Source organism: Microcaecilia unicolor, chromosome 11, assembly GCF_901765095.1.
Source record: "Microcaecilia unicolor chromosome 11, aMicUni1.1, whole genome shotgun sequence".
In the NCBI taxonomy this organism is placed as follows: Eukaryota; Metazoa; Chordata; class Amphibia; order Gymnophiona; family Siphonopidae; genus Microcaecilia; species Microcaecilia unicolor.
Genome location: NC_044041.1, coordinates 207,948,047 through 207,973,653, shown reverse-complemented (window position 1 = coordinate 207,973,653; position 25,607 = coordinate 207,948,047). Strand labels below are relative to the sequence as shown.

The following is a 25,607-nucleotide window of genomic DNA, read 5'->3' as shown; positions in this document are numbered from 1 at the left end:
AGTGTATCTGGATTTTCAGAAAGTTATTGATAAAGTTCCTCGTGAGAGACTCCTGAGAAAATTAAAGAGTATGGGATAGGAGACAATGTTCTGGTGTGAATTAGGAATTGGTTATTGGACATAAAACAGAGGGTCAATGGTCATTTCTCTCAATAGAGGAGGGTGAACAGTGGAGTGCTGCAGGGATCTGTACTGGGACTCGTGCTATTTAACATATTCATAAATGATATGGAGATCAGAACGACAAGTGAAGTGATTAAATTTGCAGATGATACAAAACTATTCAAGGTTGTTAAAACATGTGCGGACTGTGAAATATTGCAGGAAGACCTTAGGAAATTGGAAGACTGGACATCCAAATGGCAGATGAAATTTAATGTGGACAAATGCAAGGTGATGCACATTGGAAACAATAATCCGAATCATAGTTACCTGATGCTAGGATCCACCTTGGGGGTCAGCACTCAAGAAAAAGATCTAGGTGTCGTTGTAGATAATACGCTGAAATCTTCTGCTCAGTGTGTGGCGGCGACCAAAAACGGAAACAGGTGCTAGGAATTATTAGGAAATGGATGGTGAATAATACCAAAAATAATATAATGCCTTTGTATCGCTCCATGGTGCAACCACACCTTGAGTATTGTGTTCAGTTCTGGTCGCTGTATCTCAAAAAAACATAGCAGAATTAGAAAAGGTTCAAAGAAGAGCGACCAAAATGATAAAGGGGATGGAACTCCTCTCGTATGAGGAAAGGCTAAAGAGGTTAGAGCTCTTCAGCTTGGAAAAGAGACGGATGAGGAGAGATATGATTGAGGTCTACAAAATCCTGAGTGGTGTAGAACGAGTAGAAGTGAATCAATTTTTTACTCGTTCCAAAAGTACAAAGACTAGGGGACACTTGAGGAAGTTACATGGAAGTACTTTTAAAACAAATAGGAGGAAATATTTTTTCATTCAACAAATAGTTAAGCTCTAGAACTCTTTGCCGGAGGATGTGGTAACAGCGGTTAGCATATCTGGGTTTAAAAAAGGTTTGGCCAAATTCCTGGAAGAAAAGTCCATATTCTGTTGTTAAGACAGACATGGAAAGCAACTGCTTGCCCCAGGATTGGTAGCATGGAGTGTTGCTGCTAATTGGGTTTCTGCCAGGTACTTGTGACCTGGCTTTGCCACTGTTTGGAAAACAGGATACTGGGCCAGATGGAGCACTGGTCTGACCCAGTATGGCTACTCTTATGTTCCATTTTCATGTGTAGATTTCACACCTTTTTGAATTCCATCATAGGTTCCCATGGAAGAGCATTCCAGACATCCACCACCCTCTTCAGGAACAAGTATTTCCTGATGTTGCTTTTACGTTTCCCTCCTTGCAACTTCATTTCATGTCTTCTAGTTCTAAAAGCCCCTCTATTTTTGGGAAAAGTTTATTTTGTATAATGTCTCCCCCTCTCCTCTCCTCTCCTCCTCTCCAGGGCTTACATAGTCAAGTTATCAAGTCTGCTGTCGTACCTCTTCCAGTGCATACCCTATTGCTATTTTGGTTGCTTTCCTGTAAACAGCTTTGAGTCTTTTTACATCCTTGGCAAGATACAGCCTCCAAAACTGAACACAGTACTCCAAATGCAATCTCACCAATGACTTATACAGAGGTGTTATCACCTCCTTTCTTCTGCCCTCTCTATGCTGCCAAGCATCCTTCTAGCCTTTGGCCACAGCCTTGTCACAATGTTTCAGCACCTCAAGGTCCTTAGACCGCATCACCCCAAGGTCTCTTTTCTGGTCTGTGTATGTCAACCTCACATTTCCTATCACATGCCGCTCCTGTGGATTTCTGCATCCCAACTGCATCACTCTACATCTCTTCACCTTAAAGCTTAACTGCCAAGCATTAATGTAACTATTTTATATAAAATGTATATGTTATCATTTTGCAGATATTTATTCTGTATAAAATATATGAAATAATTCCATTAGTATAACAGGGAGTCCATTTTTATGAAAGTAGATAGCCCCAGTAGCTGAATAAAGGGCAAGCCTAACACAGTGGATAATGATACAATATCCAGATAAAGACAACACTGCAATATCCCTCATCACAAGTAAACAATATTGCAGTAACTTTTAGGACAAGGCAAAGTAACAGCACCACATACAGTATCCTCCAATTACTAATTACCATTGCAGTGGTTTGCTTGCTTACTTCTGGGAGGCTAAGGGTTAGAAAGTCAGATTGGTAGTGGGGGGAGGGCGACCAATTTGACATTAGCTCGTGTAACATCTAAGGGAGTTAGGACAAAGTCTCCCCCAAACTCTATATCTAGCAGTGCTGTGAGGGGTCTCTGCCTTACTCTACGTAGAGTAGTGATATGAGTTGTTCTGCCTAATTTGAATATGAATAATCCAGGGCTCTTCTGTGTTACATCCTACTGAAATCAACATTTGATCTTTGATTTCACGTTGCTTCTATTATTATTTGTTATATTAAAACTCAATGCTCATTATTAGTATTCAGTATTCATATTTGGCTGAATAATATTTTTCATTTTTTGTATTCGACCGACTAGTAAAATGTGCTATTTGGTACAGCTCTACTTGTTATCTTTGAGGAAAGAAAAGGTGCATTTTAGCATTCTGGCTGTCTGTCCCCTGGTTCCGGTGCTACTAGACGACCACTAAGGGTCAGACTGTCCATTTTAGAAGAAGCCGATGACAGAACTGTTGCTCCCCCATCCTCTTTCCCCCCCCCCCCCCCAGATCTCATTGGGTGAGTTAAATCTGGGGGGTGGGATATGGGTGGGGGCAGCACTCATATTTTTTATTTAGGGGCACAGATTCAGCAGGAAGGAGGTAGGGTTTCAGGCATATATGTCTCAAATTGGGTTAAGCACAGGGGAGTCCAGGGAACCTTTGAATCAGACCTTTATACCATTTTGCCCCGTGTTAATGTGAACAATTCTGGGATTTCATGAGCTGCCTAGTCCCTAAATTTATTGTGTTTTTATAAGAGGTACAGAATTAAGAACTATTCGGGAAGCTGATGTAATATCTTTGTTTTGTTTTCATTGTGTTCTTCACACTGTGATATTCATCTCTAATTAATTTGTTATTGTTTTATGTGTGATTTTGAATGTAAGTTGTAATCCACTTGGATTTTTAGGTAATGTGGGCTACTACCTGTCATTTGTCCAGCGGCAGCATCCTGAACACCTGTAATGTAGTGACCATCTTTTGACAAAAACCCACATATTAATATATATGCATTTGAAATTCAAGAATCCTTATGATAGTCCCTGGAGATACACATTGAATAAGGTGAGGGATAATAGAGAAAGCTGGTGTACTCCACATCACAAAGGCTGGATCTTGGAAGATATCACATTCAAGGTTATTTTCTAAGATCTACCAGACAGAAAAGACCTGAAACCATTGATTTCACTCCCTCATTGCCAAGAGTTGACAGTCTGGCTGTCATAATCTGATGGTCCTTTCCTCAGTCCAGATTTTACTTTACAAGCATCATCTATCCCGGCCCTTGTCTCACACCATCTTCAGGGTCCCTGATATGGAGAACTCACCGTCACCAGAGACTGGAAGAGGCAGTAGAAAAAGAGGTACCATATCACCTGCCCACTGGACACACCCGGCACCAACCATAGCAGGAAGTAAGAGACAACTGCAAAAGGAGTAGAGCAGATAATCCTAGAGAGAAAAAGACAGGAAAAAATGATTTAGAATCACTGTGACAAGAAAGGACAGAAACTGGACTAAAGTGGGGAAGGATAAACCAACCCAGCTCTGGTCAGAGGGTAGGAAGAACTCCCAGACCTTGGTGGTGGTGAAGGTGGAGGTTGGGGGTAGGAATCAGAGGCTAGGGGAAGGTGTACTGACAGGACTGGGGATCCCACAGCTAGCTGAATTTTCCAGATATCAGCAACAAATATGCTTAAATAGGCAAATTGGCATGCAGAACCATCACAGGTAAATGTATCTCATGTACATTCATTTGTAGATATCCGGTGAAAAACACACACAAACATGCCATTGGGATGTATGGGGGGGGGGGGGGGGGGGAGAGGGAGGTGGCCCAGCATTCTTAGTAGACTGATCACATAGACATTCCAGCAGAGCACTGGGACACCCCAGGGGCACTGCAGTGGACTTCACACAAGAGGTCCCTTACTGGTACACCCTCATATTGTATGGTGAGCTCTCTGAAACCCACCAACACCTACTGTACCCAACTGTATACCATTACACTAGTCCTTATGCCTGCAGGTTCAGTAGGTATTAAGCTGTCTATTAAAATGTTTTATTGCATATTGTGTTGACATTGTAATGTAGGCTATGCCTTACGTTGTATTGTTATTTCAATATTTTTACTGCTGTAATTTTCTATTGCTTATGTTTGACTTATTCTTGTTCTACACCACCTTGACTGAATTCCTTCAAAAAGGTGGTAAATAAATCCTAATAAATAAATAAAAATAAATAAATGTAGGGGTCCTTTTACAAAGTGCGCCAGCATTTTTAGGGAGCACTAAAAATATTCACGTGCTGAACGTTAGAATTGGCCATATATTTCTACTGGTGTTGCTAGCGTTTAGCGAGCATTAATGATTAGCGAGCCTTTGTAAAAGGACTCCTTAGTGTTTTTTGAAGGGCTCACACATTCCACCACAAGTGTACCAGTTAGAGTGGGATATGGACCTGGGTCCCCTTCTCTACAGTCCACTAGGCTACTCCAGGGACCTGCTTGCTGCTCTAATAGGACTGGCCATCATATGTGAAGCTGTCATAGAGCCTGGTATGAACTGTCACTTTTACCTCAGAGGGGGTCAGTACAGAGGTATAGCTAGGTGAGGTTCAAGGGTAGCAGTAGCTCCCCCAAATGGATTTTGAATGCAATGGTGCCTATGCAAATTGGGCCTGCACCTCTTTTACAAAAGATTTGCTCCCTCAGATGTCAAAATCTGGCTATGATTCTGTGTCAGTGACCACTGGGGAATAAGGGGGGGGGGGGGAGGTTATGCCTTAATCCCTTCAGTGGCCATTTGGTAATTTAGGGCACCTTTTGGTCACTTAGTTGTGATTGAAACAGGTCTAGCCAAAAAGTCTTAATTTTAGCCAGAGATGTTTTCATTTTGTTCCATTATTGCAGAAAAAATCTTTCCCGCCCAAAACTTACTCCAATACACCCCCTTGAAATTTGGACAAACTGTGGAGCAAAACATCTAAAATTGGGGTGTTGAAAATTGCAACTTGTATGTTTTTAAGAGAAAAATGTCTTTATGACATTTTTGGACGTTTTTTGTTTTGAAAATGAGCCCCAATGGCTTCCTCATTTCTTTCTTGAAGAATACAAGCATTAAAGATTTACAAAAATTAAAGTGACAAAAAAACCCAATTCTATGAGGTACAGGAGTTCAAACATGGCCCCGTGTATTAGTAACAGCTCAAATTCAGATAATTTTATTGACACTTCATTTAATTATTTCTTATATATACCAGATCTAATCAAAAAAATTAAGAAAACACATTCAGAAATTAAAAACTATTTTACTTGTGTTGCCAAAGTAATACATTTAGGGGGTAATTTTAAAGGACGTTTCTGTGGGTACAACAGTGTTTTACAGGCAGACAAATTCTGTTCTAACACTTCTTGGATTTAAAACTTATGAATATTTTTTATTGTTTATTGAAGATTTAATTTACCACCTTATCTAAAAGAAGGCTAAAGTGGTGAACAATACAATATTATTTATTTAATATTTTGCTCACACCTTTTTCACTAGTAGCTCAAGGTGAGTTACATTCAGGTACTCTGGATATTTCTCTGTCCCAGGAGGGCTCACAATCTAAGTTTGTAACTGAGCAATGGAGGGTTAAGTGATTTGCCCAAGATCACAAGGCGCAGCAGTGGGATTTGAACCGGCCACCGGTGCTCTAACCACTAGGCCAGTCCTCCACTAAACATTAAGGGCCCTGTTTACTAACGTGCACTAACAATAATAATAATACCAGGGCTTTTTTTTTTTGAGGGGGTACTTGGGGGTACTGAGTACCGGCACCTTTTCCATTGTATGCTGAAATTGGTCCATGGTCCCCAAGTTTTAATGAAAGAGCTCAGGCTCTACACACCAGTTCTGCCTTGTCATACATTCTGTGACTGGTTGCAGGGGTCCTGGCTATTGTGGGGTGAGTCCCTCAGTGATCATCTCATCCCTGAAGGGTGGCCTGACATTTGAGTACCGGCACCTTTTTTGCTAGAAGAAACACACTGCGCTCTACAATCCCCTAATGTGTCTTTCCACATGAACCTTATCCTACCACTACATCACTTTGTATTTGTTCATACCGGAGTTGTCGAACGCCTCTCCGGTGCTATGTAAGCCACATTGAGCCTGCAAATAAGTGGGAAAATATGGGCTACAAATGTAACAAATAAATAACATTTTTAGCGCATCCTAAACATATTCCTATGGGTGTCTCTAGCATTAGTGCGTGCTAAAAACGCTAGTATGCCTATACCGTAGCTTAGTAATCAGGACCCTAAATTACTGAAAGGGAGGTCCATTAACACTAGGAAAGAGACAACCATATGTTTCTGTATGAAATCATAGAAAAGGGGAAGAGTGGGAAGAAAATGGGGAAAATGTAAGATACAGTGTCTCAGAGCATATTCGGAGTCAGTACCTAACTAAAAAAAGTTACAAAAACCTCCTGGAAAAAAAAAGACTTAAACTTTGCCTTAAGGGAGTCTTTTACAAAGCCGTGGTAGCGTTTTTAGCTCACAGTGAAAATCAGTTGGCAGTAAATCCTGATATTCCTATGGGCGTCTCAGGGTTTACTGCCAACTGATTTTTACCGTGAGCTAAAAACACTAGCATGGCTTTGTGAAAGGCCCCTAAATTTGGGTATGGAAAGTTAAGATCTATTGTCAGCTGGCAAGTTTGTCTGTTTATTTGTTTATTGATTCTTATATCCCACATTATCGAAAAATTAATTTCAGCTCAAGGGGCCAAAGAAAAAAAAAGAGAAGGCAGAATTCTGAGTAGACTCATATAAATTTATCCAACCTGAATGGAGGCATTCATGGGACTGGGGAGAATGGCAACATTTATTTACATATGTCATAAGATACGTGAGTATAAGCCAGGACATTGAAAATGACCTCACCAAAAGTACAGGCCCATGTTTACACCTGCCAAGTCATTAATAAAAATCATTGAAACATAAAATGCACCAATGTCCTGGCTTATACTCACGTATCTTATGACATATGTAATATGTAGAATAATAGATATCTTCCCTTTGAAAATTAGTGTAACTTAAGTGCATACCCTGCTGCTCTGTTATAAAATTACTGTGTAAGAGGTAAAAACCAAATATAATTCACAAAAGATTAACAATAACAGACAATGCACATCCCCCTGTACTGTGCAAAATATACAGAGAGCAGGTGTACATTTAAAAAACTGACATATTCTAATCACATTTGAAATTAAGAGAGAGAGAGAAAAAAAAGGAAGATAAGGCACTACCTTATCATTGGATTAACTTAATAGTATAGTAGACTGTCCTTTCTTGAGGAAGGAGGTTTTGCTCTCTGAAAGCTACTCGAAAATGTTTTAAGGGCCTCTTTTATCAAGCCACACTAGCGTCTCCTGGTGCAATAATGTTGAAAAAGTCCATTCACTTCAATTTCTCTGACTTCTATTCAGCATTTCTCCTCTCTATCCAGCATCTCCCTTCTCCACCCCCTTTCCATGCAGCATGTCTCCTCCCTACTCTCCACCCTTTCCAGCTAGTGTCTTCCCCCTGTCTCTCTCTGCTCCCCCATGCAGAGTCTCTGTCTCTATCTCACCCCTCCCACCCCCTTATCCAGCATTACCTGCTCTCTCTCAAAATTAAGCACTGCCCCTGCCTCTCTCTACCCCCTCATTTAGCATTGCCCCTGCCTCTCGCTCTACCCACCCACCTAGCTAGCATGGCTCCTCCTGTCTCTCTGTACCCTGGTCTCAACACTGCTCCTCTCTCTCTGTACACTGGTCCCAGCACTGCTCCTCTCCCCCCCCCCCCCTACCCCTCTCAACACTGCTTCAGGCTCTCTATCCCCAAACACTACTCCTGTCTCTCTCACTCTAAGCTGTAGCACTTTTCCCTCCCTGCCTCCTGTTGTCACCTTTGGTGGCCACAGTACTAGTTATATAGCAAAGCTGCCCAGGATCGCAGCTGTCTGCATGTTGCGGCTACTTCCTCCAGACCCACCCCACTTCCTCTGATATAACTTCCTCTTTAAGAGGAGGCGGGGCCAGTCCAGAGGAAGTAGCTACAGTGTGTTAAATCGGGACACATGCCCAGAGGAGTGGCCTAGTGGTTAGGGTGGTGGACTTTGGTCCTGGGGAACTGAGGAACTGAGTTCAATTCCCACTTCAGGCACAGGCAGCTCCTTGTGACTCTGGGCAAGTCACTTAACCCTCCATTGCCCCATGTAAGCCACATTGAGCCTGCCATGAGTGGGAAAGTGCGGGGTACAAATGTAACAAAAAGAAAACAAAAAAAAAAAAATTTTGAATGCACTTAACTAAATTGAGTGATGAGCCAATCAGCACCGATAATTGAGTGATAACAACCCATTATCAGCACTAACTGGCAATAATTAGGATTTATGCATGTATTGTATTCTATAATGATGTGCATGTAAATCCTAACGTAAGAAGATATTTGGGGGTATGGATAGGAGCATTTCTCAGGCCATTCCCAAATGTTATGTGCACTGATATAGAATATGGCCAAACTTCTCCTAACTGTAGCCGGGTCTAATTGCAGGTGCCTATACTTAGGGAACGTTTATGCCTAAAAGTGACTGTATAAATGACGCATAGTCTTATTGAATCATGCTAAGTGCGTTACATTTTCAGTGCCAATTTTTAGAAGCTACTTATAGAAAATACTTCACATTAGATACGTCACCATGCCTGCCACTGACATGGTGTAAGAGGGAACCTACCAATGCCGACATTACACTAGTATTCTATAACGGAATCTTGTGACTGAATTGGCGCTGAGCGCATGGCATTCGGGTGCTTTAACTGTGGTGACAGTTTATAGAATAACCCCATGAGGAATTCAGCTTAATTAGAATTTAACATTCAAAAGGGCAACTATGATAAAATGAGTAAAATGGTTAAAAAATGTTTTTAAAAAGCTAAAAGTTGCACCTGCAAAGGTTGAGAATTCAAATCAGGCACAGATGTAGCTTAAAAATCCTTTCTGGGTTTCTTAAACACTGCTCATGTTAGGGGGGGGGGGTCAGGTGAGGGTGGGTTGGGTTGAGAAGGGAGGGAACTGGGTTTAGTGGGGAGGGGTAGCTGGAGGTTGCGAGGAGGGAGGGTAGGAAACTACATTACAAAATTAAAACCTGGAGTCATGGTTAGAGCTGTTGGTTGATGTAGAATTATTTATGTTTTGATATTGTTGTATACTAATTTCATGAGGGATATGTACTGGCCATATGCTGTTTCGATGTTTCTTGTACGTTTGTACAATGTTTCTTCCTCATGTAGTTTCAATTGTACAGGAATTCCTCAGTACTTAATAAAGACTTCATTTAAATAAAAAAAAATCCTTCCTGGAATTCCAGACCAGAAGTATTCAACATACTAGAAAAGGTGAGATGGTTAACCTTTATGGTTAAAAGGTGAGATGAAAGACAACTAGTAACATAGTAACATAGTAGATGATGGCAGAAAAAGACCTGCACGGTCCATCTAGTCTGCCCACGATAAACTCATATGTATACCTTACCTTGATTTGTACCTGTCTTTTTCAGGGCACAGACCGTATAAGTCTGCCCAGCAGTATTTCCCGCCTCCCAACCACCAGTCCCGCCTCCCATCACCGGCTCCGGCACAGACCCCGTATAAGTCTGCCCTCCCCCATCCTAGCCTCTCAACCACCAACCCCTCTTCCCCCCGCCACCCAATTTCAGCTAAGCCAAAGAGCATCGTTCATAAAATGGAGAAAACAGGACACGACATAAGCACTCCAAATACTGGTAAGTTAGACACAAAGCATTGATAAGGAAGTCTAAAAGAGAATTAGAAAGGAGTGGCAAAAACTCATTTCAGGTACATTAGATACAGGAAGCACGTGAGAAAGTCCTTTGGACCTAGGGCTGGTTTAAGGCACATGTTAGGTGAGGCACAAGCACAGGGCACCAAAGCTTTGCATCACTGGCTCAACCTTCACAGCGGCAAGAGTGTGCTGTTCCTCGGTCAAGGCTGTGCTCTGCTCCTTGCACTGCCACTGTCACAATTACAGGCTTAAATGCAAGAACAAGTACTTCCTGTTCTGACATTTAAAACTTCAGCAGTGCCGGCAGCAGCTGCACATGGACGAGGGAAGCCTTCCCTTGATATACCACCCAAGCTGAGTGGCAGAACTGAGCAATTTACAAATTAAAATAAACTAGAAAGGAAAAGAACTACCTTATCTTGATAGGAAAGAAGACAGAACAGCCAAACCAAGGGAACAGGGGGAAGGATGACTGAGAGAGGGGAAAGGGAAATGGGACTTGACATACTGCCTTTCTGTATGTGTTGTTTTTTTTTTACAACTACATTCAAAGCGGTTTACATAGTATCATAGTATATACAGGTCCTTATTTGTACCTGGGGCAATGGAGGGTTAAGTGACTTGCCCAGAGTCACAAGGAGCTGCAGTGGGAATTGAACCCAGTTCCCCAGGATCAAGGTCAGGATATCCACAATGAATATTCATGAGTTAGATTTGCATGTAAAGTGCAGATATCCTGAAACTGTGACTGGCTGAGGTTCCCCCAGAGGTTTGAGAACCACTGGATGAGAGTCTGCCTGTATTTTGCACCTGTGATTGATGTCTGGTATTCTCTAGTGGAGGGTTTTGAAGGAGTCCAGCTCCTGTAGGATACAGCTGCGTTCTCATGAATATGTATAAATTTAATGTCTGAGAAGACCTATAAAGTTAGCCAGCCGACAGATCTACACATCAGGCTAAGATCTGAAACCTGCTCAGACAGTCTACTTCAGTGTAACAGGAAAACCCCACCTCCTCAAACCTCCCATAGTCCACAAAAGGAGGGAGTGGAGGCCCTTAGGGGGCTTCTCTAAAGAGAGCTCAAGAGCTGCAGATGGCGACTTCCGAAGCTCCCTCCTTCTCTTTTCAAGTTCACTTTGACTCCTGGTAACCTCATATGTCAGCTGTGTGCCTCTGTTGACACCCCCTTTTACTGACTGGCTGCTTCCATATGGTGTGTTCTGCTGCAGTAGACACACCCCTCACACTAACCACAGTCAGTTCATTCTCAGTAAGAGCAGAGAATTGCAAGTCTACCCAGCTCTGATTATGCAAAAACAAACAAGCAAACTCAGGAGCAACGTTTCTTACTCTCTTATCTATCTATAGGTTCCATCTTTGCTTATACCCTACACTGTCAATTAAGATGTTCTATCAAATCTTGTGTTGACATTGTAAGTAGTGTACTATGCCATACTTTGTATTATTTGAATATTTTTACTGTTGTAATTGTCTATTGCTCATGTTTGATTTATTCTTATTGTACACTGCCTTGAGTGAATTCCTTCACAAAAGTGGTAAATAAATCCTAATAAATAAACCCCACAGGTTCTTTATCCCTGCTGCAAACCTCACACCACACACAATCAAATGGTACAGAACCCCCAGACTTCCCCATCCCTCCCTTCCAAATTAATGCCTGACCTTGAGGAAGTCACTTAACCCCTTTACACAAAACCAAAGGGGTAGAAAGAGCAAGAGAGCAATAACTAATAATGAATTGATATTAATACATTATTACCAACCAGAAACACAAACAGATCATCACAAACATACCTAAACCTCCACTACCCAAACTGCAAAGGACTCAAATACAAAGCAACCTATGCATCCAGCTTCTCCTATATACGCACACAACTATGGAACACATTGCCAAAAGCTGTGAAAACAACCTATGACCATGTAAACTTCAGGAAATCACTAAAAACCAACCTGTTCAAAAAGGCATACCCTACTGACCCAACATAAATGCCTACACTCTGCAACACAGCAAAACCAAAGCTCGTAATGGACACTATATAACCTCTCCTCTCTTCGATCCCCATTGTGCCTGAAGCTTAATCGACCACAACATCACCGTGTATTTGTTTCTCTACCGGACTTGGCGAACACCTTTCCGGTACTATGTAAGCCATATTGAGCCTGCAAACAGGTGGGAAAATGTGGGGTACAAATGCAACAAATAATTAAAATAAAATAGCACAAGCAGATATCAATTACATATGGTAACTTTCATCCTTGTTATTACAATTAATATTCTTGTCCTTTTTATTCTCATGTTGGTATTTGTTACTTTGGTGTAGTTATTTGTCACATTTATTACTTATTATTCTCTCACTGTTTCTACTCCTCATACTTAATAAAGTCAGCTCATTGGGAAATCCTGTGCACAGTGCGGAGTAGTAGATCTCACAGAGTAACAGAAATACTCAGAGTACCTGAGCCATTACTGAAAAAGGTGTGAGCAAACTCTAAATAAATAAAAGAAATAAAGAAAGAACCAAGCAGTGAAAGGAACAAAGGAGTCCTTTTACTAAGCCATGATAAAAAGTGGCCTGCCGTAGTGTGGTGCATGCTGGGCCTTTTTTTTTTTTTACCGTGGCAGTAAATGGCCAAGCACTAAAATTAAAAACAGCATCTGGCTATTTACTGCCACCCATTGACCCAGTGGTAAGGGCTCATGCACTACTCATGTGGTAATCAGGCAGTGAGCATCAATGTGGCCGTGCTGCTGATTACTACTGGGACCCCCCCCCCCCCCCCCCATGGTAGAAAAACAGAAAATTAATTTCTACCGCTTCGAAACTGCCGCAGGACACCTGCGCTACCACTGCATTAGTACCGATTTGGCACGCACACCAACGCATTCGCCCTTCTGCTGCTTAGTAAAATGGTCCCAAAATGTTCTCAGTCCCTCATTAGCCTCGCTCTGGATGAAACAAACTGACCAGTGAAGGGGAGCTATACTGGCAAGATTAAATAAAAGGAGTCAGAAAAGATAAGTTCTGATGAGCCATACACAAGGGCAGGAAGCTAAGTCCCACACAAAACAACGAGGCAAAATGCCCAGCCCTTAATATGAATTTCATTTACCACAGTGAGAGGACTTAGGGAGTTTTCACAAAGCCTCATCCACACATCCAAAGCCCTCGCCAAACTTGGACAAAAGGTTAAACTCTCATGCATGCATGCAAAAGCCTCAAGGGTACATGTGTAAAGAGGCACCTGTCTGTCTACACACACCCACAAACATCACATGGATTCTCTGTGATGTGCATGCACCAGTATTAAAGCTTACAACTTCACACACATTTTAATACAAACTGCTTCACACAGTCAAATGGGATTTCAGGATATCCACAAGATCAGTTTCCATGTATTGATTCTCAAGTTCAAATTAATCTAATGCAGGTATTTCAAGTTCTATGAATGGAAATGTTGCAATCAGTAGGTATAATGTAAACACATTCTGCTTATGTGGCATTATCCAGATTTCAGGTTAGTAGGAAGAGAAGCCAGGAAGTGCAACATTCATGCTGCCCTCAATTAACACCTATTTATCAACTGTTTCACTGAGTGGAGGACATTTCTTAATGGAGGATCCCAGAACCATAAATTATTTGATTTCCAGAGAGAGAGGTCTAGTCCAGTGGTTCCCAAGCCTGGTCCTAGAGGCACCCCAGGCAGTCAGGTTTTCAGGATATTCACAATTAATATTCATGAGATAGCTTTACATACAGTGGAGGCAGTGCATGCAAATCTCTTTCATTAATATTCATTGTGGATATCCTGAAAACGTGACTGGCTGGGCTGCCTCCAGGACCAGGTTTGGTTTGGGAACCAACTCTAGTGTACAAGTACAGGGAAAAATTTTTTTTTCAAACTACAGACCCCCACCCCCCCCCCCCCCCCCCCCCCCCCGTAGCTGTACAGTTCAAAACCTTTCAACAAGCAGAAATCACATTAGCTGCACAACTGAGAGCTCCCCCTCCTCGCCACGAGCAGGCTGAGCATGCCAGACAGGTTTAGCACATTACCAGAGCTGGGACTGTTACGGCCCAGGAATGTGCTGGATAAGAATAAGGGTGGGGGAAGCCACACATGATCCTTACCAAGGCATCAGTCTTCCAAAGCAGGTCCACGAACTTTTACTGATAAAGAAACCCACCATAGGGTCTGTGATGGCATCCCAGGCTCTGCCCACAAATAGGATGATGGAGGCATAGAAGGGGTCCACCTGTGTCCGTGTAAAGAGAACACAAACCTGAGTCAAATTCTGTATCTCACGGAGAAAGACTAGGCTGGCCTGATACTTTGAATTCCAATAGTTTGGGTTATGGTTTTCTCTTTTACTGCCTCATCTTGCAGGTCTGTGAACTATGTATACACAGCATGAAACAAGAGATCGGATACAATGAATTGGGCATCTGGTATCCCCAAACACCCCATAAGTAACAGCTTGGCTTTTCTGGGAATGTCAACACCCCTATTGTCCATGACCCAGTTTACCTATAAGCATCACGGACAAAGATTACCAGCTGTAGAACTGAACGAGGGACCAGTCTCTCTCAGTGGTAAGTGCAGAGGGCTTTGATCCTGCTGAACGGGGTAAAATTCCCACTACAGCGCCTTGTCACTTAACCCTCCATTGTCTCAGGTACAAAATAAGTACCTGTATATAATTGTAACCACAGAAAGGTGGTCTATCGTTCCATCCCCCTTTCTCTTTCCTCATTGAAAGCTAAGAGCTATTCAGAAACCTCAAGCAAAACAAAACCAGCACTATTAATATAATTATCCGTGCTATGTGTGGAGAAAGAAGATATTCAATACAGAAGATACAGAAATTGCCCTCTTTGAAAAGAATTTCCAGGCACATGTCGATATGTTTCCTGTGCATCCTACACCTTAGGAGTTGTAGAATAAGGATCTGTTTGGAATGATACAAACGCTGAGGCGACAGAAGGAAGCTCATGTCATTACTGAGCTACTAAGGGTAACTTTGTAACCCTGATAGGAGTTATGTGCTCAACAGTATTAGTGTAACCAGATATATATGTGCTTAGGTGCAAGTACTAAACGCTGGTTATATGTGCATAACTTGCATTATTCGATGTTAGACTTAAGTGAGAGCCACACCCATGCTCTGCCCAGACCCCGCCCATTTACAGAATACAGACTATAGGAGATTGCCACATATTAACAGAATAATGAACTTTGGCACACATGTTCATATGTGCTAGTACTCTAAATATTTACACACAAACTCGGTGCATAGCTGCTTGACACACTTACCCCCTAATATGTGCAAAAGGAACCAACTTTCCCCCAGGGCCGAACTGCTCTTTGTGCCAAAGCATGACTCTGCCAACCAAGGCAAACCCACCTGTGCCACATCCAGTAGGTAAATCTGCAGAAAGAACCCAATGGCACATCCAGTGATTTGATAAGGAGCTCCTCCAACAGCATAGCAGACTTTGCTAAGCACCGATAACTTCCTTTTCTGTACCTGCAGCACAAAAAGAAACAAGGTCCCAATCACTGAACAGGCTTTGCAGGACAGTCCATCCCTTCCTTCTAAAAAGGATGTTCCAAAGGAAGCATTACCTTGCTCTCAAGTCAGAGGAATTCAATGGGAAAATAGGAGAAACATAAGAACTCTGACTGTTTCTAAGTGAAAGAAAACCACCTCTGGTATATACATGTATTTCTTGATGGCTCCACACCACCTCATTCATCTGTGGGTCCTGAGATGAATGGGGCTCAGTAGCCTCACATTGGATGTGACTTGCCCTGCACTTTTCTGAAAAAGCTCCCTAAAAAAATTGTTCTATTCCTCCGGGGCCAAAACCCCCCAAAGAGATTGTAAGCTCTTTGAGCAGGGACTGTCTTTCTTCTATGTTTGTGCAGCGCTGCGTATGCCTTGTAGCGCTATAGAAATGCTAAATAGTAGTAGTAGTAGTAGAAGGGAATAATCTTGACATAGAGTTGTGTAATTTTCCAGTAGGGTGATATGCAGCAGGCCCATAGTAGAAGCTAAGCAAGAAATGAGTCACAAGGCAGCAATGCGGAAAAAGACACGAAGGAAACCTTTAGAAGAGTTTGTCCTTCTTTCAGAATGAATGAACTGCAGAGTCAGGTGGAAAATAGTAGTAGGACCATCAGGCATGAGTGGGCCACAGTTGTTTGTTTTAATAAGGCTGAGGTGCCAAATAACTGAAAATTCCCTAACTGGCTGCCCTCCATCTCCACCTTCCTTTACATTGGGAATCTGTAGGTCCGGGTCCGTACGATCAGCAGTCGATGAGCCCCTGCAGAGAGACAGACGAGCCAGCGCCCCCCCCCCCACACACACACACACTGGGGATCTGTAGGTCCGGGTCCGTACGATCAGCAGTCGATGAGCCCCTGCAGAGAGACAGACGAGCCAGCCCCTCCTCCCACACACACACATTGGGGATCTGTAGGTCCGGGTCCGTACGATCAGCAGTCGATGAGCCCCTGCAGAGAGACAGACGAGCCAGCCCCCCCTCCCACACACACACATTGGGGATCTGTAGGTCCGGGTCCGTACGATCAGCAGTCGATGAGCCCCTGCAGAGAGACAGACGAGCCAGCCCCCCCTCCCACACACACACATTGGGGATCTGTAGGTCCGGGTCCGTACGATCAGCAGTCGATGAGCCCCTGCAGAGAGACAGCCACCCCCCACCCCCTACTCTCCGGCTCCTTCCAAGAGACACGTCATGTCTACCGGAGGAAGGGAGCAGCCGGTTCCAGCCCTCCTCACCTTGCTGGAGCCCGTCTCGTCCCGATCCCCCATCTCGGGCTGCAGAAGTCCGGTGGATGAAGCGCTTTCCGCCTCCTTCTCCTTGGCCATGACCGCGGCAGAGCAAGTGATCGGGGCAGCGCGCGGCACTTCGTCCGGGGACAGAGAGCTCGCGCCGCGCCCCCTCTCTCTTATTAGTAGAAGAACACACCCCAGTCCTGCCTCCCTCACACCACCCGCTCATGTGGTGCCGGCAGTTCCGCTTGCAAAACTCGCACTTCATACTAGACTGTATCCAAGATAAAGCAACATCTCTACAGCCAACCCCCCCCCCCCCCCCCAAAAAAAAAAAAAAAGATACACACCCTCACGGACCTCACTCCTGCCCTGGAACTGCCATAGAAACAGAGAAGATAAGGGCAGATCAAAACCATCCATACAGTCCTCAGCTCCTCACCAATCCACCTCCCTTTTCATGTACAAATATCTCCCGAGTCCTTCAAAGGACCCTCATTCCCATGGACTTTTCTTTTCTTTTAATATCTCTCTATTCGATGTCCCTTATCCTGACTTTCCTCCAGTTTAGGTCTGAACTGCCAGCGTCATGCAATGACATCATCACCCATGTGTGACTGTCTTATCCTGCTTGCTCACGGAGAAACAGAGCTGTTCCCTCTGGACAAACTCCTACCAACTCATATCCTTTCACAGACGTAGTCTTCAGAATTGCACACACAGTGCTCCAAATAAAATCTCACAACGGAGATGCTCTCAATTCCTTTTCCTGTCCTTAAGCCACCCAAGCATCCTTCTGGCTTTTGCCATCATATCATCTGCTATTTCAGACAGTACTGAGACCCCCCCCCCCCCCCCAACACACCCACCCACATTATGGGGAGTGGGGGCAGCAAGGATCAGCTGCAGTCAAAGGGAAAGAAATCCTGACAGTCACACAGGGACCCATCAACTTTTGCTTTTGACTGTTCAATATTTACAAGTATAATGCAAACAGATCCAATCACATTCACAGAACCATCAACCTGTGCTTTTAACTGTATATTTAAAAATATGATGTCTAATTATGTGCTTTCAAAACGAAATAAAAGAAACTGCGTCTCAAACACATCTTCAGTAGTCAATGTCAAGCAAAAGATGGGCTGGTTTGAGATGCGGTTTTTACATTTCTGTTTCATAGCATCAAAGTGTTTCTATTCATAGTTCTGTTTGAGAGACTCTATCTCTGTTTGACCCCTGACGCAGGCGCATGAGTGCGGAAAAATGGCTTGTGTCCGGTCCTTTCATTAAAGGACTCTTGTTTGTTCCATTCCTGAAGGCCCTTTTCACCCGGATTCTATATAGCACGCCTAGAGATCGGTGCCGATTTATAACATTGCACAGAACTTAACAAGCTAATGAGCGCTGATAACAGCACTTAACAAGCAATAATGAGCACTAATTGGCACTGATTAGAATTTAGGCATACAAGTTGCTAAGTATATTCTGAAACAATGTGCCCCGAACTGCTAATGTCTGCAGGCAAAAAGGGGAAATGGGCATTTCATAAAATTTACACGCCTAGTTATAGAATATGACCCTGTGAACCTAAATCTACACACAGGGATTTATGCCACATTTTCATTGGTACAAATGGATGTGTGTAGATTTAGGTGCTGAAATCTAGGTACCGATTATAGAATACGCTTAGTCAGCAGTGATTTCAGTACCGATTTTTTATTCGCCATATATAGAATTTCCTCCTTTCTGCTTTTTTTCTGTGTTGTGTTTGTCTGTATTTTGGACCCTCTCTTTTTGCTGCTTAATTATGTGTTTTTACATGATCATTCTGGGAGAGATGATATTGGGGTAATCATGATTATTGAGTTTAATTGCTGAGTTTCATCTGATGCCACAAAGTTCAAATTTTCTCATTCTTGGCCACTTTAATATTCACTTCAAAAATCCCAATAGACTTTGTGACAAAACTCTTGATATCTTTATGGACAGCGTGTGCTTCATCCTGGAGAACTTTGATCCTGGGAAACTGAGCTCGATTCCCACTGCAGCTCCTTGTGACTCTGGTCAAGTCACTTAACTCTCCATTGCCCCTGGTACAAATAGTACCTGAATATAATATGTAAACCGCTTTGAATGTAGTTGCAAAAACACACAGAAAGGCGGTATATCAAGTCCCATTTCCCTTTCCCCTTTGCCTTTATGTACTATGCCCCCCGTTTCCACTGCTAGAAAGACCCTCCACCTAGTTGTCTCCCTTACTCACTCTCTCCTGGAATTAGGAAAACTCACCACTTCCTTTCTTTTCTGGTCTGACCATTACCTTGTAACTGTCTCTATAAATAATTCCCTACGCCTTTCCTCCTTTCAGGCAGACCATTTCTATTCTAGGGATATCAATAGTCTTACTTTAGGCACCTTATCTCCTCTGTGCCCAGCTCCCTTGTGATTCTAATACCCTGAGCAATCAAGTTATCACCTAGAACCATACTCTGTGCTCTGCCCTTGATAGTGTTCCCCCACTCCGAGTCTATAATTGTTCCCATCAATATTGTCATCCATGGTATCACAGTGGTCTCTGCATGCTTAAATAGCAGGAATGGAAGGCAGAAATGGTGCACGTGTAAGTTTTCACACTGGCCTAGTGCTGAGTGTGAAGCAAGCCAACAAGTCCTGCTACAAGCATCTGATAAACACCAATTGTAACCTTTCTTATCATTTTTTTTTCACTGTTCGTGCTAATCCTATCACTCAGGCTACCAGATCACCTGCACATCCACTTCAGCAGCCATATGTAAATGAGTTTGTTCTTCACTTTGTTTCAAAAATGAACAACTTCTGTACAAGCTTTCAATTTTCTTGGCCTCTACAGGGCACCCGGGAGATCAGTCCTTCTCTTCAACATCGAACAATGATTCTCCCTCTGCTGTTAGCTCTTGACCATTCAAAATACTGTAATCAAGATTCTTTGTAACACATCTAAGTTTGATTGCATAAGTATTGCCATACTGGGACCTTGAGTATTGTGTTCAATTCTGGTCGCCGCATCTCAAGAAAGATATAGTAGAATTGGAAAAGGTGCAGCGAAGGGCAACTAAAATTATAGCAGAAATGGGATGACTTCCCTATGAAGAAAGACTAAGGAGGCTAGGGCTTTTCAGCTTGGAGAAGAGACGGCTGAGGGGAGACATGATAGAGGTATATAAAATAATGAGTGGCATGGAACAGGTGGATGTGAAGTGTCTGTTCATGCTTTCCAAAAATACTAGGAATAGGGGGCATGCGATGAAACTACAGTGTAGTAAATTTAAAACAAATCGGAGATAATATTTCTTCACCCAACGCATAATTAAACTCTGGAATTCGTTGCCGGAGAACGTGGTGAAGGCGGTTAGCTTGGCAGAGTTTAAAAAGGGGTTGGACGGTTTCCTAAAGGACAAGCCCATAAACCACTATTAAATGGACTTGGGAAAAATACACAATTCCAGGAATAACATGTATAGAATGTTTGTACGTTTGGGAAGCTTGCCATGTGCCCTTGGCCTGGATTGGCCACTGTCGTGGACAGGATGCTGGGCTCGATGAGCCTTTGGTCTTTTCCCAGTGTGGCATTACTTATGTACTTATGAAGGTCCATCAAGGCCAGGATCCTGTTTCCAACAGTGGCCAATCCAGGTCACAAGTACCTGGCAAGATCCCAAAACAGTACAATACATTTTATGCTGCTTATCCCGGAAATAAGCAGTGGATTTTCCCCAAGTCCATTTTAATAATGGTCTATGGACTTTTCCTTTAGGAAGTCATCCAAACTTTTTTTAAAACCCCGCTAAGCTAACCGCTTTTACTATATTCTCTGGCAATGAATTCCAGAGTTTAATTACATGTTGAATTAAGAAATATTTTCTCAGATTCATTTTAAATTTAATACTTTCTAGCTTCATTGCATGCCTCCTAGTCCTAGTATTTTTGGAAAGAGTAAACAAGTGATTCATGTCTACCCGTTCCATTCCACTCATTATTTTATCGCTCTCTATCATATCTCCCCTCGGCCGTCTCTTCTCCAAGCTGAAGAGCCCCAGCTGCTTCAGCCTTTCCTCATAGGGAAGTTGTCCCATCTCCTTTATCATTTGCATCGCCCTTCTCTGTACCTTTTCCAATTCCACTATCAGGCTTATTTTCAAAAGAGAAGAACGCCCATCTTTTGACACAAATCGCAAGATGGGTGTCCTTCTCAGAGGGTCGCCCAAATCAGCATAATCGAAAGCCAATTTTGGGCATCCTCAACTGCTTTCTGTCAGGGAGACAACCAAAGTTCACGGGGGGGGGGGGGTGTCAGAGGCGTAACAAAGGTGGGACTGCGGCATGCCTAACACATGGGCGTCCTCCACCCATAATGGAAAAAAGAAGGGCGTCCCTTATGAACACTTGGACAACTTTACCTGGTCCTTTTTTTCTTACGACCAAGCCACAAAAATGTGCCCTAAATGACCAGATGACCACTGAAGGGAATCAGGGATGACCTCCCCGTACTCCCCCAGTGGTCACTAACCCCCTCCCACCCTCAAAAAAATTGTTTAAAAATATTTTTTCCAACTTCTATGCCAGCCTCAGATATCATATCCAGCTCCATGACAGCAGTATGCAGGTCCCTGGAGCAGTTTTAGTGGGTGCAGTGCACTTCGGGCAGGCAGACCCAGGCCCTCCCCCCCCCCTACCTGTTAAACTTGTGGTGGTAAATGTGAGCCCTTCAAAACCCACCACAAACCCACTGTTAAAAGCATTCATAAAAGCCTTTTTATCCAGGTATTTGGAGAGGATCAATATTCTAATATCTTATCACTGGAGGTCTGTTCAATGGGTAAGATGAAATTTATGATCATTCACATGTTTAGATATTTGGGAGAGGTATATAGATCATTTGTAAATCTTTTAATATAAGAATTACTATACTGGGTCAGACCGATGGTCCATCAAGCCCAGCATCCTGTTTCCAAGAATGGCTAATCCAGATCACAAGTGCCTGGCAGAATCCCAAGAAGTAGCAACGTTGCATGTTACCTGTCTGAAGAGACAGCAGTGGATTTCTCCAGGTCTGCCCTAATAACCTTCTCCCATCTCTCACTGCTGCTCCATCCAGGGCCCTGTTATTTAGGAGGAGTTGGCAAATTAATTCCTGTCACAGACTTACACAAGTCACCTGAGATTCTAAAGTTTAATGATATTGTCAGTGTACTGCAGGCAGAAGGGCCACTCCTGGTCAAGGTCCATCTGATGGCCTAAAGAGTCCTTCTCTATCTGGTCAGGTCAGGCCACATCAACCAGATTTTAGATAAACATGTTATAGGTGTATTATTTCTGTACTGATAAGAACAGAACTTTGAAAGAAGTTTGACCCTGTCATTCTGCTCCTTCCTGTGACCCAAGTCCATTCCTTATCTGAACACAGGCCACAAATAAAATACTGACTCCTTTAACTAAAAAGGACTTGGGATGGTACAACTAGCTTCAATTCCTTCCTGGATATTTCTGCTTTTCACAGTGGCTGGGTTGGGAATCCTCAGAACAGTATTGTACCATAGTAAATGCAAGCGGGGCAGCTGTATACAACACAAATATGACGTGTGTAATCCCATCCCACTATCTTCTCTCATTGGTGGTAATAAAGCAAGCAAGCAGGTTGGGGGGTCCCCAAGGATTCATTACGAAGGACACAACTATAGCTCTGAATGGTCAAGTCTCAGAATTTGTCAAGTGAACTTAATTCCTGTACCTGGGCAGAGAAATAGACTGCACACATCTGGGGATGGGGATTGGAGTTCGGTTTATTAAATATTTCATTTTTGTAATCTAATGTTTGCAAGAATGGAGTAGGAGGAAGCTACAGATTTTTAGCTCTGCACTGGGTGCAAGAATTGTCTTGTAACAACCCTCTTAATGCTTGGTTTTTCTCAGCTCTGTCACAGTAGTATTAATTTATGTGAATCTACACTGAAGTGCAACAGTCATAATTGTTTTTTTAATCACAGAACAGACCCCCCCCCCCCCCACACACACCCACACACACTGTCCAGTGTAACTCTCTGCCTATAGGAATCAAAGGTAAAGCATTTGCAAAATCAATCATAGCTGTGAAACCCTTCACCAACAGTGCAGCTAAAAATACATGTCCACATAAGCCAGCAAACATAACCTTTGGTGTGTTGTGATGATGTGTCTCAGGGTAAAGGACACAGACAGTCCCATTTCCTGCATATGTCCTGTACAAACAGATCTATGTACACACATATACCTACAGTTTGCAGACACAACATATTCCCACTAACCCAGAGACACACAGACTAAGATCACCGAGACACATTACATGCATCTTTGTAATCAGTTCCCAAAAGAAATTGGCCCCTGAGATATTATTCAGACAAGTTTAAACTTCCCTCCCTAACTCTCCCAACAGACGTCAGAGACCCCAAATATGTTAATTTACACAGTCTTGCTCTTACGTTGATTCACAGTGGCTCTGTTTTTTTTTTATAATACTGTTTGTATTTGTTATTATACTGATATTCGTTAGCTGTTAAAGGTAATATTAAAACAACAGAATTGCAGGACTTATGGGGTAAGGAAGAGGCACCGGGTCAATCTGTAAAGAGGAAGTGGAAAATGTATTTACATTGGTGTGATGTACAGGCCTCCTTCACAGGCGGAAGAAGTGGACAGAGATTTAATTGAAGACATAAAATGGCAAAATATAGCTGTGAAAGAGGAAGTACTACTGATAGGTGATTTTAATATGCCAGGTGTTGACTGAGGTATCCCTATTGTGTGGCCATCTAGAAGGGAGATCCAGGATTCTCCACTGGGAGAACTATTCTAGCAGTTGGTAATGGAACCCATCCGGGATGGGGTCATAGTGGGCTTAGTGCTTACGAATACAGAGCACTAGATGTGGTGTACTTGGATTTTAACAAAACCTATGACATGGTCCCGCACAGGTGACTGATAAACAAACTGAGTGCTCTCTCGGTATGGGACCTAAAATGACTGACTGGTTAAAAACTGGTTAAGTGGAAAAAGACAGAGGGTAGTCAACTTTAAAACTTTGTTGTATAAAGAAATATTTTAATGTATCTGTTTTTAGGCTTATCGTGCAGGTTTTAATTTTGTCTATTTTGGACTATTGTAACATAATATATGTTGGTTGCACTAAATCCTCTTTAAGAGGGTTACAGGTTGTTGAAAATGCAGCTATTCGTTTGATTTTCTCCTTAAATAGGTTTGAGACTCTGTTTATTTTATGAAGTTACATTTTTAAGATACTACAGGGAAAAGTACCATTTTATCTAATGGTGGCGCAGAATGTTTTTTTAGGGAGTAAATCAGACCAGTTGTGTGGTCGATGTTTACTTTCCTTCCCTGCAGTTCAGCAGGTTAAGTATACTAGATTCTTATCATGTTCACTTTCTTATCAGCCTCCTCATTTTTGGAATGCACTTTCCTTAGGATGAGGACAAGCAGAGAAAACCTCCCCTGCTATGCAATACTCATAGTTTCTGCCCAATGCTGTGGCTTCTTTCTTCTTTGTGCTTCTGGTCTTTGTTTTTTTATTTTTGCTTGTCTGCAGAATGAAAGGCAATGGCTCACAGCTGGAGGAGGAGTGGGCACACAAGGCATCGTCCTTCCCCACCCATCCCTGCTGGAATGTTACCGGTCCCCACTCATCCCTGCAAGAATTTAATGGTACCTAAAGAAAAATTCTGATTGACTTTCTGTATCTCTCTGGGTTCCAGCTGTAGCACAGCAGACAAGGAAGAAATGGAAGTTGGAGCTTGGAACCCTCTGGTACGCACATGTAAGACGTCTCTGATTCTCTGGCACTGTGTGCTGAGAGGTCAGCACTTGCACACACCAGTAGGTCAGGTGACCTCTGATGCTTGTGCCTGTGTCAGAGCTGAGGTCTGCACATCAGCCCCGGAGGAGAGAGGATTATGGAAGACTTTTCACATCTGCGCTGTTAAAGCTAGGAGGAGGTGGAGGCAACACTCAAAGAACTTGGTACTTGGTAGGTGAGAGGCTGGTGCAGGTGCAGCTTCCACTTCCATGGGAACCCTGCAGGAACTGTTTCCGTCCCCACGGGAACCCCACAGGAACTGCTTCCTTCCCCATGAGAACCCCGCAGAACTGTTTCCATCCCCGCAGGAACACTGCAGCACCAGACAGGATTCCCGCAAACCCAGTTCCTGTGCAGGTCAGTGTTTCTCAGTCTCCACCTGCTGGTAGACATTCATAACTCAAACATCTTGACCAATCTGGAATGGCCATTAAGAAAACATGTATTTTTCTTTAAGCTATCACAGAGCCTGGTATCCCTTGCTAGTTTAGCTTTCAGAGGGAGGAACATCAACCACTGGGAAATTAAAGGTGTGACCTCCTCTAATCTCAGGATCACTTTTCTGAAACCTGGACATCCCAGGTAGCAGGTGTAAACCCTGACATTGTGGACATAGAGGTGCATCCCTTGGCACTATTTCAAGGGGCTGTCCAAACAAGCTGCCCCAGACCCCCCAAAGCCCGTTCCAAAGCCCCCTCCATATATTAACCCCCTCCTGAAGCCTCCCAATTCAAACTCCCCAATCTGAAGACCCCATTCCCCCGACCCAGAAGTTCTCCCTCCCAAGTCACCCCCCCCCCACTCCATCTGGAATATGCCTCAATT

The 25,607-nt window shown here is 43.1% G+C and overlaps 1 protein-coding gene across 1 annotated transcript in view; it reads right to left on the bottom strand.

The window, feature by feature from the left end:
- MFSD2A (major facilitator superfamily domain containing 2A) overlaps positions 1–17,054 on the bottom strand; it is a 35,136-nt gene extending 18,082 nt beyond the window's left edge. Inside the window, exons 1-4 of the mRNA XM_030218659.1 lie at positions 16,907–17,054; positions 15,503–15,625; positions 14,229–14,353; positions 3,576–3,699 (exon numbers count right to left, since the gene is read on the bottom strand). Of these exons, the coding sequence (XP_030074519.1) occupies positions 3,576–3,699; positions 14,229–14,353; positions 15,503–15,625; positions 16,907–16,996 (462 nt within the window). The 5' untranslated portion in view covers positions 16,997–17,054. The remainder of the gene's footprint in view (positions 1–3,575; positions 3,700–14,228; positions 14,354–15,502; positions 15,626–16,906) is intronic.
- Positions 17,055–25,607: the final 8,553 nt, after the last annotated feature.